Genomic DNA, 21,876 nt, shown 5'->3' with positions numbered 1-21,876 from the left:
TTTGCAGGCTGCAGGTTCGTAGTTCCCGTTGTTTTTGGTGTCTGTCTCCAGTGGCTAAGATTGTTTCAGTGGGTTGTGTAGGCTTCCTGGTGGAGGGGACTAGTGCCTGTGTTCTGGTGGATGAGGCTGGATCTTGTCTTTCTGGTGGGCAGGTCCATGTCTGGTGGTGTGTTTTGGGGTATCTGTGGACTTATTATGGTTTTAGGCAGCCTGTCTGCTAATGGGTGGGGTTGTGTTCCTGTCTTGCTAGTTGTTTAGCATAGGATGTCCAGCACTGTAGCTTTCTGGTCGTTGAGTGAAGCTGGGTGCTGGTGTTGAGATGGAGATCTCTGGTAGATTTTCACCGTTTGATATATTATGTGGAGCTGGGAGGTCTCTTGTGGACCAGTGTCCTGAAGTTGGCTCTCCCACTTCAGAGGCACAGCACTGACTCCTGGCTTGAGCACCAAGAGCCTTTCATCCACACGGCTCAGAATAAAAGGGAGAAGAAGTAGAAAGAAAGAATTAGTAGAAGTAGAAAGAAAGAAAGAAAGGAGGGAGGGAGGGAGGAAGGAAGGAAGGAAGGAAGGAGGGAATGAAGGAAAAAAAGAAATGAAGATAAAGTAAAATAAAATAAAGTAAGATAAAATATAATAAAGTTAAAAAAATATAATAAAGTTATTAAAATAAAAAAATAATTAAGAAAAAAAAGATTAAAAAAATGGATAGAACCCTAGGACAAATGGTGGAAGCAAAGCTATACAGTCAAAATCTCAAACAGAAATATACACATACATGCTCACAAAAAGAGGAAAAAGGGAAAAAATCATAAATCTTGCTCTCAAAGTCCACCTCCTTAATTTGGGATGATTCGTTGTCTAAAGGAGGGAAGGAAGGAAAGAATGAAAGAAGATAAAGTAAAATAAAATAAAGTTATTAAAATAAAAAATAATTATTAAAACAAACAAAAAAAACGGACGGATAGAACCCTAGGACAAATGGTGGAAGCAAAGCTATACAGACAAAATCGCACACAGAAGCATACACATACTCACAAAAAGAGGAAAAGGGGAAAAAAATCATAAATCTTGCTCTCAAAGTCCACCTCCTTAATTTGGGCTGATTCGTTGTCTATTCATGTATTCCACAGATGCAGGGTACATCAAGTTGTTCGTGGAGCTTTAATCCGCTGCTTCTGAGGCTTCTGGGAGAGATTTCCCTTTCTCTTCTGTGTTCTCACAGCTCCCAGGGGCTCAGCTTTGGATTTGGCCCTGCCTCTGCGTGTGGGTCTCCGGAGGGCGTCTGTTCGCTCAGACAGGACGGAGTTAAAGGAGCAGCTGATTCGGGGGCTCTGGCTCACTCAGGCGGGGCGGAGGGAGGGGCACGTTGTGCGGGGCGGGCCTGCGGCGGCAGAGGCTGGCGTGACGCTGCATCAGCCTGAGGCGCGCAGTGCGTTCTTCCGGGGGAATTGTCCCTGGATCCCGGGACCCTGGCAAAGGCGGGCTGCACAGGCTCCCGGGAGCGGGGTGTGGAGAGTGACCTGTGCTCGCACACAGGCTTCTTGGTGGCAGCAGCGGCAGCCTTAGCGTCTCCTGCCCGTCTCTGGGGTCCGCGCTTTTAGCCGCGGCTCGCGCCCGTCTCTGGAGCTCCTTTAAGCAGCGCTCTTAATCCCCTCTCCTCGCGCACCAGGAAACAAAGACGGAAGAAAAAGTCTCTTGCCTCTTCGGCAGGTCCAGACTTTTCCCCGGACTCCCTCCCGGCTAGCCGTGGCGCACTAGCCGCCAACCCCATTCCTCTCCCAGCGCTCCGCCCGCAGCCGGAGCCTCAGCTCCCAGCCCCCGCCCGCCCCGGCAGGTGAGCAGACAGGCCTCTCGGGCTGGTGAGTGCCGGTCGGCCCTGATCTTCTGTGCGGAAATCTCTCTGCTTTGCCCTCCGCATCCCTGTTACTGTGCTCTCCTCCGCGGCCCCGAAGCCTTCCCCCTCCGCCACCCGCAGTCTCCGCCCGCGAAGGGGCTTCCTAGTGTGTGGGAACCTTTCCTCCTTCACGGCTCCCTCCCACTGGTGCAGGTCCGGTCCCTATCCTTTGGTCTCTGTTTATTCTTTTTTCTTTTGCCCTATCCAGGTACGTGGGGGCGTTTCTTGCCTTTTGGGAGGTCTGAGGTCTTCTGCTAGCGTTCAGTAGGTGTTCTGTAGGAGTTGTTCCACGTGTGATGTATTTCTGGTGTATCTGTGGGGAGGAAGGTGATCTCCGCGTCTTACTCTTCTGCCATCTTCCCGGAAGCCCCAGGGCTGACATTTTAAGAGAAAATCTTGGGGATGGTTTAAGTGCCATACCCCCCAAAATAGTTTTTCACTTAATTGAATGGTACTGATGTTTCTGAATGCATAGCCAGTTGCCATAAAGGTTTCTAATCCTTTAAAATATTGGTAACTTTGCTCATGTTATTGCTTATGATTTCTTACCCTTGCATTTGATAAAATATTAAAAGTTTAGATAATGAGAATTGTATGCTATAGTGAACTGACAGTTTACCAAATAGTTCATATATATTAGTTTACTGCTGTTAGTTTTTTTTCACCACTCCGTTGTGTAGGTGATGAACATAGGACTCGGAAGAGTTAAGGGCTACTTGTTCATTCACTAATTCTTTCCACCCTTACCTAGTTCCAGAAAAATTTCCAGATCTAGAATGTCAACAAGATGAGTAAAGCTGCGACTTGACTGAGGTCTTCTGACTCTGATTCCACGCTGTTTCCATTGTCCCATGATATGACATTTGCCAAAGAATTTTTCAGCATGTGTATCCATGAGCCCTCAACCCACATATTATACATATTATCAGTACATACAGAATGGCTTCTTAAAACCTTCATCTTTTTATCTTGCTTACTGCATCTGTGAGGTAACTTGCTCCTGTGAATCATTGTTATGCATAGGAATCTGAACCCAACAGAAGTCAAAATTTTAACATCAAAAAGTTAACCCAGCCAAAGATCTGGACTCAGGGTTTTCAGGGCAGGTGGTGCAACTTCTCCTCTACGAGCAGTTGGTGTTGGCCAGATAAACTGCAGGGGACCTCAGCTTTTAGGAAAGAGGAAGCAAGTGTCCTGAAACCCATTAGAATCCTGCGAACTGGTTCGGTGTTACAGGGATTTGCCCAAACTAATTCCAAGTCATATTGTGCTGGAAGTTGTTACAATCTGATCAAAAGATTATATGATAGTGAAGAGGTTAAAAAAAAAAAAAAAACCCTCTAATAGTAGCAGCCCACCATACTAAGTCACATTTCTTTTTTAATATCCCAGTCCATCACATTCCCTGGAAAATCTTTTGCCTGTTCGTTGGAGGCCAGTGCTTCTTGCACACTACAATGTAAGTAGGGTTTCCTTGAATATATATCTGTAGCCCCTGAGTTATCCCTCCAGAAGAGGCCAACCAGCTCTTTCTGCTAAATTCTAAATTTAACAAAATAAAAATCACCTGTCACTTCACAGCTCAAAGTTGGTGCCTTCCTGACCTCTGTCATTCTCTGAGCGCTTTCTCTATGGCAGTTTTTTTCGTAATCTCTGCAAAGAAAGCTGCTACCTGTATCAGCTCTCATCCAGTCACTGCATAACCTGAGCCCTAGACCAAAATTCTCCCCCCACCTAAATGCTGCAGCCTTTTCTCATGCTGAGGAGGGGAAGAAAGTCTACTGATCGCCACCAAAATAAGTCTTGGGCCCCAACCCAAATACTCACACACAAAGTAAGATAACTTAGCAGTAGGTATATCTGTGGCACTCAGGCAGTATTTCTAAGCCTCTTTAGATTCTCTCCAAACAGCTTCTCCCTGAGACATACACACACAGATACCTCCTCCATGTTGTCCTTTTTTCAGTCTCATCCTCCACCACCCTGCCCCTGCCACATTGTGGAATTTCTAACAGGGCATGTGTGACTTTCCACCTCAGGTGCAGTATCTGTATACCTGTTTATTTTCTTACTGGGACCACACCTTACTTGTTTCCACATTCAGCTCATCGGCACAAATCTTTTTGACCTCCAATGCATGTTAGTCATTTGAGGCTCACAAAGATGAAGAAAACAAGGACCTCACAGCAAAGGAGTGAATATGTGTGGACAGGCAACTCGATATAACATGAGGTCAGATGTGCTATAGTTAAAGGACAGTAGGTGACCAGAGGAGGGGGATTGGAAAAGTGCCCATAAAGAACATAGTTGGGTGGATATATAAGGGAGAGGTATTTTTGGTGAAAGGGGCTACTTCAACAAAGCCCAGAGGCAAAAAATTTATATTCCAAGAGTGGCAATGAGTTGAGATTGGCTGAATTATAAGAGGAGTAGAATAAGGAAGAGTGGAAAGGTAGGGTGGTGTTAGAGCAGAGTGTCTTGAAAAATCCAGCAGTTAAACTATATTCCGTCTTGGAGTGTGACATGTTACTGTTCCTGTGTATTTTATACGACTTGGCCTTACAGCTGCTGGGAGGAGGCATTGACATTTACATGGTACCCACTGTGTCCTGAGCATTGTCTTAAGCACTCTGTAAGTATTACCTCATTTAATTCTCACAACGAAAATATGCAGTTGACAGTATTATTCCTATTTTACAGTTGAAGAAACTGAAGTAAAGACAGATTAAATAACTTTCCAGAGTCACACAGGGGTGGCATAAAAATTCAAACCTTTGTCCACCTGCGTCTAATTCCCATCCATATTATTTATATAATAACATTATAGCAATGACGATGAAAGGTTCTTGAGGACTAAATTGTTCTTTTATTCAGTAATAGTGAGGTAGGGACTTCCCTGGCGGTCCAGTGGTTAGGACTCCACGCTTCCACTGCTGGGGGCCCCGGTTTGATCCCTGGTCGGGGAACTAAGATGCCGCAAGCTGTGCAACGTGGCACACACACACACACACACACATATAAATAAAATTTTTAAAAAATAGTGAGGTAGTTATGAGCATAGGACTCTGGAGTTAGGCTGCCTGGTCTTAAATTCTTGCTCTGCCACTCTCACTGTGAGAGTGAACATGTGACCATGTCTCTGTGCCTTAGTTTTCTCATCGTTACGATGGACATAGCGTTAATGCTTCCCTCGTTTGGTTGATGCGATGATTAAATTAGTTAATACATGCAAAGTGCTTTGAAGTGTGCCTGGCACAGAGTGAGCACTAATTTCAAGCATTTTTTGGCTATTAAAATGTTTGTTGATCACCTGCCATATCTCAGACACTGTATTTAGCACCGGTCGATCTATTTTAGCAAGATAACCATCCAAAGGACTGCAGCGGGGATACATTGGAGGTATGGGAGCCCATTGGGACATCGCTGCAGTGCCCTAGATGTGAAGTCCTGAGGACTTAAATAAGGTGGTGTGGTAGGAAGGATAGTGATCCCACAGATGTCCATATCCCTGGAACCTATATATATGTTAAATGACAAAGGGAAACTTAATTGCAAGAGGAATTAAGGCTGCTTATCAGCTGGCCTTAAAGTAGGGAAATCTCTTGGATTTCTGGAGTGGACCCAAAGTAATCACAAGGGTCCTTAAAAGTGAAAGAAGGTGGCAGACGAGAGTTAGAGGGTTGGGGACATGAGAAGGGCCTGGCTCAAGTCTCCTGGTGGAAGAGCCCATGAGCCAAGGAACGCCAGAAGCCTCTAGAAGCTAGAAAAAGCAAGGAAATGGATTCTCCCTTAGGGCCTTCAGAAAGAAATGTACCGTGCCACACCATGATTTTAGCCCAGTCTGGGTTTACCCGTATCTGGGTCAGACTTCTCATCTCTAAAACTGTAAGATAGCAAATTGGTATTGTTTTGCCACCAAGTTTGTGCTGATTTGTCACAGCAGGAAAAAAAAAAAAATTAATACAGGTGTTAACAGCAAGAAGTGAGCTCAAGGGGCCCAGCCACATTCTAAGAGTAGGGTTGGCATATCTTGATGACCAGTTGGAAATAGGAGGAAGAGGAAGGGGTTACAGATGGTCTTTGCATTACTGATGGGACAGGATGGGTGACTGTGTTAACAGACATGGGGGTGGGGGGAGGCAGAGCTTAACTTTTATTTAGCTCCATAGGAGACACAAGAAGATTTTCCACACCTGGTCTCAATCTACTGGCTAGCCCTGCATGGCAGATGAAACAGGCATTGTGAGTCCCAGCTTAGAGATGAGGAAGTAGAGAATCCGAGGCATGCGGTGACTTGCCCACCGATAGATGGCAGAGCAGGGTCGGAACTCGTGATCGTGCACTGGCTCCCAGTCCAGAGCGCAACAGAAATCCATGCGTAAGAGGTGTTCTGCATCTGTTTGATCAGTCGATGTGAGGCCCTCCCTCGGAGTAGCTTGCATTCTCGCGATGGAGAAGAGAGTCTGTCAGGAGAGGGAAGAGCTACCATCGACTGAGCACCAGCTTTGTGCCAGGTTCTGTGCTAGAACCAGAGTTTTACCTCATCTGAGTTTATCCCACAGCAAACAGCCAGATATAGTGGCAGGCAGATACCCATTTTGTACGCTACGCCGCTGAGCCTGAGAGAAGCAAAATAATTTGGACGAGTTTCTTGCAACATGTGAAAAAGAGGCCAAGATGGGAATCAAGCTCCACATCCAGGGCAGGGACCCTGCCCTTTCAGAACTGTTACAGGGATGCTGGGCGAGGGCGGGAGGCAGTGAAGGGGCGGACAGGGAAGCACAGACGTCAAGGACGCATGGCTGGGAGTTTGCCTCACCGTCAGTTTATTCTCCACGGTGAATAAGACATAGAAACTAAAATACAAGCAATTTGAGTGCTTTCCCAACAGAGTAAAGACAGAGACCTCAGGTCCCTGAGTCCTTTGCTGTCCCATCTGTGCTTCATCTTCATCTCAGAGATTTCCCTCCCTACCACATCAGCAAACATCATCTGTTCTCTCTGTTCTCTTTAACCTGTTGTCATCATCGGTCATTTAATCGCCTGAGTGTTCTTGAGAAAGTGATTATGAGGCTGGTTGACTATTTTAGAAACAACAGGCTAATTATCTCCATATGATGGATGAGACCCCAGGAGGCTGCAGAGATGGGCTGGCAGAACCGGCACCGTGAGCCCCACTGGTGCTTTGCGGGGCTGCCTCTAACGGGAGAGGGTGGCCGGCCAGCTGGGGAAACGGTCCTGGGGATGAAGCTGTCTGCTTCACAAGTGGGGATGCTCTGACCAAGGTAGAAAACCACTGAGGGAGGGAAACAGATTTAGCAGAAATAGCCGACCGCCACGAGACTGTCCCCATATGGCGGGCCCTGAGAGTCAAGGTCCAGGGCAGCCAGGCCGGCGAGACTGGGCAGTTTGTAGGGTCCAGTTGTGCAGAGAGGTGAGCGGCTCCGTCTCCTGTACAGCACTCACTCCCCCGCTGCCTCAGCAGACCCCCTATTTACAAGATCCTTGGTTCGTTTATTAAATTGAAGTGCTTCTTTGCCAACATAAAAAATAAAGTGAGGGGCTTCCCTGGTGGTGCAGTGGTTGAGAGTCCGCCTGCCGATGCAGGGGACACGGGTTCGTGCCCCGGTCCGGGAAGATCCCACATGCCGCGGGGCGGCTGGGCCCGTGAGCCATGGCCGCTGAGCCTGCGCGTCCAGAGCCTGTGCTCCGCAACGGGAGAGGCCGCAATGGTGAGAGACCCGCGTACCGGGAAATAAATAAATAAATAAATAAATAAATAAATAAATAAATAAATAAATAAATAAATAAATAAATAAATAAATAAATAAATAAATAAATAAATAAATAAATAAATAAATAAATAAATAAATAAATAAATAAATAAATAAATAAATAAATAAATAAATAAATAAATAAATAAATAAATAAATAAATAAATAAATAAATAAATAAATAAATAAATAAATAAATAAATAAATAAATAAATAAATAAAGTGAGGATTAGTCTAACAACGGCCATCCATGTTGGAGAAACTCAGTTCCTGCCACATCTGTCTTTTCTATTCTTACATGGTGGTCATGAGGGTTAAGTAAAAATTCAGATTCAGCATTTAGCACAGAGTCTGACACACAGGAAGCTCTTAGTAAATACTGGCTACTACTGTTGTGAGAAGTACAATGTTCTAGCAAGCAGCCTGAACTTTCATCCTTATTCCCCAGCCAAGGAAGCCCGTAGAGAAGGAAGCGAGTAGACATGTCCCACAATTAAATGGAGAGCTGAGATGAACGAGAGCTGGGTGCTTTCTTAGACGTTCAGCTGCCTGCTGCAGAGCCAGGCAGTGGGGTGCGTGCGCATCACGTGTCTCTGGGGGTCTGACAGCCAGTGCCTGTTCATTGGGCCCCGTCGTAAACAGAGCGGTTCTTTCTTAGAATAACAATGTCCAGTTGTCTTTGCAGGCTTTGCCTTTCAGGTTTTCAGGGCCTTGTAACCTTGTTCTCAGTGATCTCAATAGCATCCTTGTTCTACTGAAATGAGGCAAAAGTGCCACCAAGGGCACAGCCCGAGACAGAGAGGCACCAGGCAAGTTCAGAGAAACGAGCATGATGAATTTTCCAAATCTCCTTGGAGTGGATGGGTTTGACTTTCTCCCTGACCTTCTCTGCTCAGAAGTCTAGATATTTGGATACTTTGTAACACAGACCAGACATTCAGCCCCAAGGAAGCTCTGGAGCTCAGAGCACAGAGGGCATGAGACTTTCCCCAGTAAATCTCCCCAACTAAATCTGGAGAGTGTTATTGCGCCATCTGACCCCTGGCATAGGAAGGGCTCTTTCTACTTCAGCAATCAGGACAGTCATCAGAAAGGCCATCAAGTTTCCACAGCTCATCTCCTCGATGTAAGTGATTAGCGGCGTGCAGTGATGCTTTGATAATGACCACTTCCTCACCATGGTCAGGAACTGCTGGCATTTTAAGATTTTACTTCCTCAATCTCAGGTTTCAGTATTAGTAAGAGCAAGCTGGGTAACATCATGGGTAAGAGCAAGCTGGGTAGCATGAAAAAGCAGTGGTAGGGCTTCCCTGGTGGCGCAGTGGTTGAGAGTTCGCCTGCCGATGCAGAGGACACAGGTTCGTGCCCTGGTCCGGGAAGATCCCACATGCCGCGGAGCGGCTGGGCCCGTGAGCCATGGCCGCTGAGCCTGTGCGTCCAGAGACTGTGCTCCGCAACGGGAGAGGCCACAACCGTGAGAGGCCCACGTACTGCAAAAAAAAAAAAAAAAAAAGAGCAGTGGTAAAATTCTTGGTGCTCATCAGTTTTACCCGATGAAGCCATAGGCATTCATTTACCATTTTAATAAATTAGAACAATACTTTCAAGAGCTCAGTGGGTTGGATAGACACAGAATCATAGAATATAAAGCCACAAGTGACTTGACTTCATAGAAGTGAACAGAGACACAGAGAGGTAAAGCATCTTGACCAAAGTCACACAGGCAGAGCGGGAACAAAGTACCCCGCACTCTTGTCACTAGACCGTACTCCCATTCATTTTCTTCAACGTGGATTTTATATTGTTCACTTCATTTTATGGGTGAAGAGTCCAAGGCTCTGAGAGAGTAGCTCATGTGCCCAGCTAGAGTCAGTTAGAAAAAGAGCTGAAGCTTTATGATTTTCAGGATTCATTTCTGAATCCATTTTGGAGTTTATTAAGAGACCATCTAAGCAGTATAATATAAATGTAAAGCATTAATAAAGATAACTATTTCTGAATTTTATGAAGCTATTGAGAGTAAGCAACACTAAGATGGTAAAGCGGATGGGTTTAGATTCTAGCAGGCAAGGTTTGAATCCCTGCTCGCTCATTTACTACTTATAACGTTAGGCAAATTTCTGTAACTTCTGTATGTTTCAGTTTTCTTCTCTGTAAAAAAGAGAATAATAATTCCTACTTCACGGGGTAAGGGAAGGGAATATAAGAATTCACTAAAGCAGTGCTCAGTTTAATGTTCTGATACTTAGAAGTTGGTATCCCTCTCAGCTTCTGAAGTGAATATACAAAGCACAGGTCATACGTAAGAACTGCACCTCCACAATGATCATTTCAGATGCTTTCATCAAAAAAGAACAGAAAGCCCAATTCAGGTAGAGTAGCTGACAAGGCACTTTTTTGACTGGCGTATCTGGAGGTTTAGAGATGGAGCCAGGCCCTGGTTGAGTTAATCCCTTGGCTCTGCTCATGTCCCCAGCCAGCATGGTGGCTGTAGTTCTGGGCCTTACATCCATGCATTACAGTGTCCAAGGGAAAAGCAAGAAAGTTTCTTCTGCCCTGATATTCGAGGCAAGGATCCTGAGATCACCTTTGTTTGGAGAACTCGATCATGGGTCAACTTATGAACCGATGAGTGTGACCTAGGAAATAACATGTGCTGGTGACTTAGTCAACAGAGCCACCTTTGTAGTGGTGTTGGGTCCTTTCACAGAGGAACATGGGCCATAAGGCAGAGAGGCAGATATCAGTACAAAAGCAGAGTTCTGTTAAGAAGGAAGGATGGTCAAATGGATGCTGGCTCATTGTCAGGAGTATTCATTATGCCATGATGGTCATCACCTACAGCATCTTTCATATACTCAGCGGGTAGTGTTGAGATGTAGGCATTTCTACCCTTGATGTTCAGAGGGGGAGTAGAGGCCAACAAGCTGTGTTACGGGAACTAGAGAAGGTGCTGTCTGTGATGTGTGTACGTCATCTAATGGGCCACAGCGGTTCTACGGTAGGTACTTTCTGCATTTGATGTTGTTCTCGTTTGACACAAGCTCTGGGCCAGATCCAGAGAGGCTCTGCTTTTGTCAGCAACCCTGTTATTTATTTACTCCAGCTGCCTCATAAAAAATTTAGAAAACCGGCTCTCTCTCAGGTCCCAGGGTCTGTAGTACTTGCTCACTGAGATGCTCCAGTCTGATTTGGAGCTTCAGGAAAACAGTCAGATATCCTCAACCCAGGACTTCCTATCCGTGGAACTATATTAGTTTCCTGCTGCTGGTGTAACAAATTACCACAAACTTGGTGGCGTAAAACAACACAAATTTGTTAGCACCCAGCTGTGGAGGTCACAAGTCTAAAACAGGTTAGTAGCATTGCAGTCCTCTGGAGAGAATCCTCTTCTTGCCTTTCCCAACTTCAAAAGGCCTCCTGCATTTTTCGACTGGTGGCCCCTCCAGCAGAGTTACCCGTCCAACCTCTGCTTCTGTCATCACGAGTCCTCCTCTGACTCTAACCCTCCTGCCTCCCTCTTAAAAGGACACTTGTGATTACATTGAGCCCACCCAGATAACCCGGGATAATCTTCCCATCTCGAGATCCTTCACTTAAACACATCTGCAAAGTATCTTTGCCATGTAAGGTAACATATTCACAGGTTCTGAGAATTTAGAGCTGAACATCTTGGCGGGGGTGTAGAGGGGCATTATTCACCCTACCCCAGGGAGGAAGAAAGCAGAGGTCAAAATACACTTGTTCTTTCTACTCGGAATTGATCGACCAACTGTTACGCCTCCAGAGCATTTGCAGCATGCCACAAGCTGACTGTTTAATCACCTAGAATTTAAAAATAAGTGTACGTAATTTAGAGACACATAATTATTTTTCTTTTCCCATTGTAAGTGTGAGCATTATAAATTGCTTTCTAAGTTTAAACTAAGGGCAGTGCCGTTTTGTTTGCGCCCTCTCCACAATGTAATTGGGAACACTTTTTCTTCCAAACTGACCCAGATTTAAGAGCACACTCAAAGAAACGTAGCACCAGCATAGGTTTGGAATCTGTAAGCTGCAGGGATTTGCTTTGCCAGTGGCCAGCATCTCTCTGATAATAAGCATGCATTTCATTGTTTGATGGCCACTTGGACTGCGGTCTAAATTTAGAGATGAAAAGGTTCTTTTCAGACCTCTGAAGCCTAAAAATTTAAACCTGCACCGTGAGAATAAATGGCCTTTCTCTTATTGTAGTTGGCATGGCAAAGCTGGTAATTTGACCATTTAGAAAAGCGTTATACCACGTATGATGGGTGACTCCCCAGAGAATTTGCTTGCTAGGTTCACAGAATGGTTGGGCTTGAGGTTCTGAGGTCCAATAGGAGGTTACAAAGTGACGAGAGGAAGGAAATAAACAACTTACCAACAAATGACTACCTGGGCTCCCAAACCGGTGTACTAAGTAAGGCTAGCTCTAATTTGAAGACACTCTGATCCTTTCTTCTTATGTGGAATGTCTGACTAGTCGAGAAATTAAGTAGTGAAGTAGCTGTTTTTCTTTTAGACTACCTTTCAGTCATCAAGTCTCCCTAAACAATACAGTGCCTTAGAAATATTTCCACTCTGAGTTAGCCTGAGCAATCATTTAAAATGCGGTTTCTAGATCATATACTTGATATAATTGCCTAGATTTGGCTATCCCTAATTAGACTAATTACAAAAGTAAGGTGTGAGTCAGAATGTTAATAATTTCATAAGCGAAGCCATTTATAATCATCAAGGAAACCACACGTACACGTCTAGCATCCCAAAGCCGTTCTGTTTCTTAGGATTTTTTCTCTGTCAACAGAAAAACAAGGGCTTGGTTACATATCTTTCTTTCTTTTTCGTTTTTGAAAAGAGCACGCTAGCTTTTTCAAAATCCCATGAGCTGAACCATCCAGTTCACTTGACAAGGCCTTCTTGGAACAGGTAAATTGGTGGATAAAAATCCTAGCATTGCAACCAAGACTGGGGAAGCAATTTTATCACATGGGGTGGAGGTTCTGAGTGGAGCAATTAGACGTGTGTGCACATTATGAGAAAGTAACAGGGGCCAGAACATGATGGCAAACAGTAGATTGACCTCTCCACCTCACCTTTACCTTATTCCCAGAGCCTCGCCCCCTTCAGGAGATGTATTTCTTTTCTTTTCTTTGTAGTTTTAGCAATTTTTTTCCCATTGATTAACAATGTGTTAGTTTCAGGTGTACAACAAAGTGATTCAGTTATACATATACAAGTATCTATGCTTTTTCAGATTCTTTTCCCATATAGGTTATTACAGAATATTGAGTAGAGCTCCCTGCGCTATACAGTAGGACCTTGTTGGTTATATATTTTAAATATAGCAATGTGGACGTGTCAATCTCAAACTCCCAATCTACCCCTCCTCCCCGCCCCGTTCCCGTAACCATAAATTCGTTCTCTAAGTACAGAAACAGACTCACAGACATAGAGATGTGTTTCTTATGAACACCAGAGTGTCTTTAGTCATTAAAGGGCAGCATTTCCAAAGATGCATTTAGAAAAACAGCAGAAATGAAATCAATATTTAGTTGTATCTGTCTCTGCTTAAGAAAGAGATTCAAATATATCTCGAGACTCGCCTCCGTTTGCTTTGTTGAAAATCCTTCCAAAATTGTCAGCACTCTCCCATTGGTACCAGAAAAAAAAATAAGTATTTACTATGTGAACTACTTGTGTGAATCATATTTTGAAGGGAAATGGCATTCCAAACCATTGGAATGTCTTTTCTCTCAGATCGTTTTGTATCTCCCCTGGAGGGACCCTCTTAACTTCATGATAGAACTTTTCCCTCCCTTCTGCTTTAGTCTCCATGTAATGTGGACCTATTCTAGAAACATAAAGAACTTTAGATAAAGGACTCGTTAGGGAAAAAAGTAAGAAGGGAAGATCTGATCATTTCGCTTCTCTGATTTCTTTTGGGTATATGTATTACAATGGAAGTTGTACCTTCTTATAAGTTGTCTTATTTCTAAATGTCTTAGGCAACACAGTTTCGCCCATTATTTTACACTTTATTTCTTCTTCACGTGTATGTACTTAGTTTTCCCAGCCAGGCTGCTGTGGGTAATTACTGTGTCTTGAAATAGTTTCATATAGAGTTCTTTACTCAAAATTGGGCACATAACAGAAATTATCGTTCTATTATTAATAAGCTTATTTAGGAGGGACACAACTGGAGGTAATTCAGCTACTAAGATGAGGAGAGCCAGAAACAGGTGAGTGACGTCTGTCCTGAGGCCTAGGTATACATGGCCTCCAGAGCAAAGCCTTCTGGAATTGACAGCCCTGGTTTCCAGCGTTAATGAGAGTGAAGTCTTTGCTGAAAGGTAAGCTAATGTCGGGGGCAGAGGTTTAATGCCTCCCTCTGCAGCCTGAAGCCCACCTTTTCTCTGTGTACCCCATTGTACTGGCCGCAGAGCAGGCTGCAGAAGGTCCAGCAACCTCCGTATCAAAGATCCCGGCCCCCTCCTTGCCCCCAAGGTGACTGATCTTCAACCCAAATGGAAGAGGGAAGCATTTAGGGCCCTTCAGGCTGGCGGGAAGCCCTTTGGTGATGAATGAGTAACAGCTGGGCCCCTTGCCGACTGCCGGGATTCAACTTTCGAGATAATGATTCTTTAATCTTCACTTTAATTCTCAATGTGAGCTGTCTTACTCTTTCTATACTCTCATTTAATCTACCTCCTATCCAGAAACAAACAGAAGGCTTCCTAAGCTGCACTTTTCAAGGTTCAGGTCTCAGCCACTCGATTAGAATCACATAGCCTAATGGAACAGGGTTTCATCTTAGCTGTAGGGAAAGCTTTGCTTTCCAATCACAGCCATCACCTAACATAGGCCTTTTATAGAGACCACGGATTCTCTAAATTTTGGTCTTGAGACCCCTTTATGCTCTTAAAAATTACCAAGGTTCCCCAAATGCTTTCGTTTATGAGGATTATATCTATCACGTTAACACATTTAAAACTGAATTAGAATTGTTTTAAATTCTAATTTATTATCAGTTTTATGGGAAAATGATTATTTGTTAATTCCTTTAAAAATAATAAACCCAATTATGCTTAGTGAAATAAGTCAGAGAAAGACAAATACAGTGTATTATCACTTACATGTGGAATCTAAAAACTAAAACAAACAAATGAATATAGCAAAACAGAAACAAACTGACAGATACAGAGAACAAACTAGTGGTTACCAGTGGGGAGAGGGAAGAGAGGAGGGGCAAGATAGGGTAGGGGATTAAGATCTTGATAAAATACATAAGCTGCAAGGATATATTGTACAGCACAGGGAATATAGCCAATATCTTTTTTTTTTAAATGATGGGGTTTTTTTGTTATTTATTTATTAATTTTTGGCTGCGTTGGGTCTTCGCTGCTGCGTGCGGGCTTTCTCTAGTTGCGGCGAGCGGAGGCTACTCTTCGTTGCAGTGTGCAGGCTTCTCATTGTGGTGGCTTATCTTGTTGCAGAGCACGGCCTGTAGGTGCACGGGCTTCACTAGTTGTGGCTCATGGGCTCTAGAGTGCAGGCTCCGTAGTTGTGGCGCACAGGCTTAGTTGCTCCGCGGCATGTGGAATCTTCCCGGACCAGGGCTCGAACCCATGTCCTCTGCGTTGGCAGGCGGATTCTTAACCACTGTGCCACCAGGGAAGCCCACCAATATCTTATAATAACTTTAAATGGAGTATAATCTATAGAAATATTGAATCACTGTGTTGTACACCTGAAACTAATACATTATAAATCAACTGTACTTCAATAAATAAATTAAATAATAAATAGTAAACCCATTACATGTTACATAAATAACATCTATGAAAAACAGCTGAATTTTTAAAAATTAAAAAAATGATGAGTGACATTGTTTTGCATTTTTATAAATCTGTGTCTGACTTAGAAGATAGCTAGATTCTGTTTTTTGGTGGTTTTTTTTTGGAATTCTTATATCTGGTTAGAGAATTGGCCTCAAACAGATATAAAGTTGCAAAGGGAAGGAGTGTTTTTAGTAGCCTTTTCAGTTAATTGTGGATATTCTTCTTTGGTTCTGTGTCAAAACTCAGCAAGTAATAGTTCCTCAAAAGTTAATTTGCTATGTGGGATCTGAAATCATATTAAAGAAATTTTTGTATTTGGTTACATAACAATCCATTGGTCTATCTTGCATGTTAAATGGATTCTGTTACCCATGATGCTTTTGTAACATCATGCATTGACCTTTGGGAAATTACTGGTTCACTGAGTTCTACAGAGCTTTCAAATGTTGACACATTTTATTATAAAATATTTTTAAATCATTCATTAATATCAACAACTTAATCAGAAAAGTCTTTAAGTGCTGGGAAGCTATCAAATTCACAGTGGCAGATAAACATTTTGCAAAATTCTAGTTTTCACTTGAAAGCTCGAATGATAAACTTGGCAATAGGTACTATCAGTTGTTTTCCTTCAAGTGACAGGCTTCTTTCATTTTTAAGAAACTATTTCTGTTACTCAAGAGAGTATTATGGTTAATACTCAAACTATTAACCATAGTTTGTCGTTCTTTTAATTAAGATGTCATTCCATGAAATAAGCACCTCGTTTAGCTCATAACAATGACGACAATTGCACAGGTGTTTTTCCTCAGGAAAACCACTGACCTTTGTACAACAGAAGTGCTTTAGGCACGCTTCCCATTTTGTCAGACCAGACATTGAAAGGATGTATACTCAAGAGTTTATTGTTAATAAAATTAATAATCTTTATATTTCACTCAGAACATTCTTATGAGACCCTGGGCGTTGTTTCAGGGATGTGGCAGGAAAGCGTAGAGTTTGGTGCTGCTGCCTTGATTTGTGCTACGTCCCCAGCAGTTTTACTCGCTGTTGCTTTTGCACCATCAGTGTTGCTATCCACACAATTAAAAAGGCAAACGACATCTTAGAATTATTATGAAAATACAGTAGGCCTTGCAAACTGCCTGAGGAGTCTTGGAGACCCCAGGGGTCTGTGGATCACATTTTTATAGCTACTGGCATAGATAGCATAATAGTTACCCTTTATTAAGCCCATGGTATATGCCAGACATGGTTATGTGCATTAATTATTTTAATCCCCAGACTTACAGATACAGGGAGAGCCTACCACATTCTAGAAAATGTATTGAGCTTCCCTGGTGGCATAGTGGTTGAGAGTCTGCCTGCCAATGCAGGGGACATGGGTTCGAGCCCTGGTCCGAGAAGACCCCACATGCCGCGGAGCAAATAGGCCTGTGTGCCACAACTACTGAGCCTGCACTCTAGAGCCTGCGAGCCACAACTACTGAAGCCCGCTCGCCTAGAGCCCGTGCTCCGCAACAAGAGAAGCCACCGCAGTGAGAAGCCCGCGCACCGTAATGAAGAGTAGCCCCCGCTCACCGCAACTAGAGAAAGCCCATGCGCAGCAACAAAGACCCAATGAAGCCAAAAATAAATACATTTATTTTATAAAATAGAAAAAAAAGAAAATTTATTCTTTTTAACCTTTCTACCCTGGTTACACTTCTCTGATGCTGGCTCGTGGGAGCTAATTAAAATCTGAGGAATTGTCAACAGCATTGCTGCCAGGGGTATAACGCTCCATTTTCTCAGTCCCAGCAGTGTTTAGGCCTTTAGAAATTCGTGATTCAGTCTACGTTTTCTTGGTGGTGCTAGGTCTTCAGCATACGTCAGGCCACAAAGTGTGCTTCTCAGGGTTCTTAAGAATGTTTCCTCCCACCCCCCAATTTGTTTTCTTCTCATAGTTATTCTTTGTCTCACTTTCTGGACCTTGGTCTCACCGTTTGAACCCCTGTCCAACAAGAATGGCCTTAAATGTCATGCCTTTGGCTGAACTACATCTGCCCATCCACACACAATGACGAGTTGCTCTTTCTGTCAGGATCTTGGGGTCACATTTTTTTAACTGAGCGTTAGCTTGGTCACACACAGATAATTGTTTATCCTGTTGTCTCATCCGTGCCTTGAAGGCTGGCCTGGATGAAGAACCTGTGGGGCGTTTCCTGCTCCACCCTTTTGGGTTAAAGAGCTGTTTCCCAGAAACAGACTCACAGACATAGAGAACAGACTTGTGGTTGTCAAGGAGGGTTGGGGGGGAGGGTGTGATGGATTGGGGATTTGGGATTAGCAGATACAAACTATTACATAGAGAATGGATAACAGCAAGATCCTACTGGATAGCACAGGGAACTATACTCAGTGTCCTGCGATAAACCATAATGGAAAATAAAACTTTAAAAAAAGACTGTGTATACATATATATGTGTGTGTGTGTGTGTACATGTATATATATATGTATAACTGAATCACTTTGCTGTATAGCAGAAATTAACACAACATTGTAAATCAACTATATTAAAATAAAATAAAATCTTGCCCTTTCCAAAAAAAAAATAGCTTTTTCCTTTCCCATTTGCCCTCTCATGAGATGCTTTGCTGGCAATGTTTCGTTCTCTGGGCTACAAATGTTGATTTGGATTGGTAAGTCAGTGGTGGCTAAGAGCAAGCCCAAATCCTGAATTAATCTGAAAGCCAGGTTAAGGGAAAGCTAATATTTGCTTGGTTTCATTATGACTCTGTAAAATTCCCGGTTGGAATGACCCTTGAGCTGATTAACAACTCTGTTGGTTGCTTTTCAAGTGCGGCGGGGACTGTGGTGATGTGTGTTATCTCTGCAAAGTATGTGGTTGTAAGTATTGAGAACTGTAATTCTTTCAGGCCAAATTCAGGCTTAAGAGGGAACTGTACATACAGGACTAGGACTAGATAAAATTACGTTGCATCCAAGAGTGTCTATGGTTCTGTCCTGCTTTTATTCCTTAGTGTGACTATTAGGTAGGAGAAACAGGAACTTTTGCATTTGGCTACTGAGGAAACAAGTTCCTGAGAGGAGCCCAGGCTTAGACCACAAACAACTTTTCTCTCTCAGAGAGTACAGATATTATCTGACCTAACAGATATCCCTGCCTAGTGAGATGTCTTAGGAACATCTTTTAACTGTGCTTCTCTCTGCCTTGGGTATCCTTTTTTAAGTTTTTCAGCTTACGTCTCCTATCTGAACCTAAAACACCCACAGGGTTGATTGACACAGCGGTAAATTAAACTAATCCATTACATCTAGATCTCTTCTGCAGCTTTGGTAATGAAGTTCTATTTTTATATCCTTATGATGAGCCATTACTGTATGTAGAGCAGATATCTGCCATATTTAGTGATATGGAGTAGAAAACGAGACTGTTAAAGATGGGGCACAGGCTACCGACAGCACCCATCTGAGTTTATTCCCAGTCATTTCACTGATAGACTATGTGACCTTCATCATCCCCTGAGCTCTGCCTTTATCACTGGGTCTGAATTAACGATCTTGGTGCCATCCATACCTTGCAGGAGTGTGACAGGCAGAGCTGGACTTGGATGAAGTTATAAGAGCAGCATTTCTAACTTCCGTTAGGGCGTCTTCTGGAAATGTGTATGACATGGAAGGGGTTGAGCAGTGCCTTCCCAGACATTCTGGCAGGGCTCCCATCACTCTGTCCTCCTGCACAGATCTACCTCTCTCTTTTGGTCATCTTCCCCCACCAGTGCCCATCAGCACTTCTCAGGGGCTATTCAGTTCAACCTCTGAAGGTCCCAGTGCTGGTTTGAGTCCCACTTCAGCCGTCTTTCCTTTACTTGTGCAGCCAGTGGTGTTTCCGTGCAACCAGCGTGAGCCCTGATAAATTTTGAATTCAGAGTCATACTGGTTTCTCTCTTGATGCTTGTGAAATTAGTCCCTGACATAATGTCAGCTGACTCCTGCCAAAGATCCAGGACAGGGCTTCCCTGGTGGCGCAGTGGTTGAGAGTCCACCTGCCGATGCAGGGTACACGGGTTCGTGCCCCGGTCCGGGAAGATCCCACGTGCCGCGGAGCGGCTGGGCCCGTGAGCCATGGCCGCTGAGCCTGCACGTCCGGAGCCTGTGCTCCGCAACAGGAGAGGCCACAACAGTGAGAGGCCCACGTACCTAAAAAAAAAAAAAAAAGATCCAGGACAACACAACCAGATGTCCAGTGTTGCAAAGTCTTTGGACCTAAAAGAGTGTTGTCAGTCTACTTCTCTGCATCCCCTAATGTACTTTTATGTTTGTGTCAACTCAAATATATTTTAGAGTTCTTGAGTCAATGGCATGGCTTACTCAGTTCGTGGTACGTGGTATCTTTAGAACACTTGGAGAATAGCAGTTATGGTAGAGAAATCTCAGCACTTAATAGTGCTTTACTCTAAAGAAGCAGTGACCAATGTCTTCTTAATGTTTTCATCCATCCAGAATCACTCACTCCCCACTCTATCCCGTGGGGCTTGCATCCATGTTAGTGCGTATTACATTATATTATAAAATAAAGATAAAATGTAACTTTTAAGTCAAAATGAAAATGTAAAGAACCAGCTTGTGAGCACCCTGAAGGCAAGAAGGCGTCTTATTTCGTCTTCTACATCCAGCATCATTCAAAGGTCATTTAATGTCATTTAATCCAAATAGAATATTTAGGTTTCTCAATTCAAAGTGGAGATACTCTTTTCTTATAGTACGGCTCACGGTCCTGCCTTTTGGTAATATGTTCTACTTCTCTACCTGCCATACCCCACCCTTAAAAAAAGAATTTTTTAACCCTGCCCAGCTGATGATGTGTGTTATCACTGAATGACGTGGCGGAAGTATGCAGCTCTCCTGAGCCTTGACAGCCTCAGTACTGGTCCTTCCTCTTGTCCTTCTAGCGACGCTGAAGGAGCTCATCTCACAGACCATGATCTGCTGGGCCCAGGAGGACCAGATCCAGGATGCAGAGCTGGTTCGGATGATGTTCAACCTCCTGCGGAGGCAGTACGACAGCATCGGGGAGCTGCTGCAGGCTCTGCGGAAGACCTACACCATCAGCCAGGCCTCCGTGAGCGACACCATCAGCCTGCTGGCTGCCCTGGGCCAGATTCGCTGCCTGCTTAGTGTCCGGATGGGCAAGGAGGAGGAGCTGCTCATGATCAACGGGCTGGGGTAGGTCATTCCCATCAAGGGCAGGTTCTCCAAGAAGCTTCCGGTGGGAGGGCTTCCCTGGTGGCGCAGTGGTTGAGCGTCAGCCTGCCGATGCGGGGAACGCGGGTTCGTGCCCTGGTCTGGGAAGATCCCACGTGCCGTGGAGCGGCTGGGCCCGTGAGCCATGGCCGCTGAGCCTGCGCGTCCGGAGCCTGTGCTCCACAACGGGAGAGACCACAACAGTGAGAGGCCCGCATACCGGAAAAAAAAAAAAAAGAAACTTCCGGTGGGAAAATGGTGCAACTTGCTACATGGCAGTTCTGGAATCAAATCACATAAAACCTACGTGTGCCCCCATCCTGACTTCACCCCTCATGGGATTATGTGCTCGTTAAATCAGTCACCTTCGATAACCTGAGAGACCAGACAGTGGGCTACTGGGGATGAAGGGGCATGGCCAGAAGAAGTGGGGAGGAATCTTGGAGAAAAGCAGATATTTAGTTTGAATCTGATAAAAGTAGCCCCAGGGAGGCAATGAAAAAATCCAGAGGAAGGGGCAGTGTGTTCAACTCCACAAGAGAGAAACGTTTTGAGCCCTTGAGTTTTTGACTGGAGATCTTCTGAGACTTCCCTCTGAAAAATTACAGCCCAATTCCTCCCTTTTTTCAGGACTGATGTGGAGTCATTTTCTTCAGTTCTTTGAGACCTTTTCCCAATGACAGTAGCTCGTGGTTCTTCCTTGGAAGCCACGTCACCAGAAAGATTGCATTTTATTTATTTATTTTTATTTTCATCATTTAAAAATTTTTTTTATTTTATACAATTTTTAAAGGTTACTTTTCATTTACAGTCATTACAAAATATTGGCTAAATTCCCCGTGTTGTACAATACATCCTTGAGCCTGTCTCACACCCAACAGTTTGTACCTCCCACTGCCCCACCTCTATGTTTCCCCTCCCCGCCTCCCCACTAGCAACCACTAATTTGGTTTCTATATCTGTGGGTCTGCTTCTTTTTCGTTGTATTCACTAGTTTGTTATATTTATTAGATTCTACATATAAGTGATATCATACAGTATTTGTCTTTCTTTGATTTATTTCACTTAGCATAATGCCCCCCAAGTCCATCCACGTTCC

The 21,876-nt window shown here is 44.0% G+C and overlaps 1 protein-coding gene across 4 annotated transcripts in view; it reads left to right on the top strand.

Moving 5' to 3' along the window:
- The window catches only part of RYR3 (ryanodine receptor 3), a 551,722-nt gene that overhangs the window by 388,698 nt on the left and 141,148 nt on the right, over nt 1-21,876 (top strand). For all 4 annotated transcript variants that reach the window (XM_082647182.1, XM_082647181.1, XM_082647183.1 and 1 more), the window contains exon 39: nt 20,486-20,759. In XM_082647182.1, coding sequence (XP_082503308.1) covers nt 20,486-20,759 — 274 coding nt within the window. The remainder of the gene's footprint in view (nt 1-20,485; nt 20,760-21,876) is intronic.

The sequence above is a fragment of the Grampus griseus genome, assembly GCF_964374135.1.
Source record: "Grampus griseus genome assembly, chromosome: 2".
Lineage (NCBI taxonomy): Eukaryota > Metazoa > Chordata > Mammalia > Artiodactyla > Delphinidae > Grampus > Grampus griseus.
This window is presented reverse-complemented; position numbering and strand designations above follow the sequence as displayed.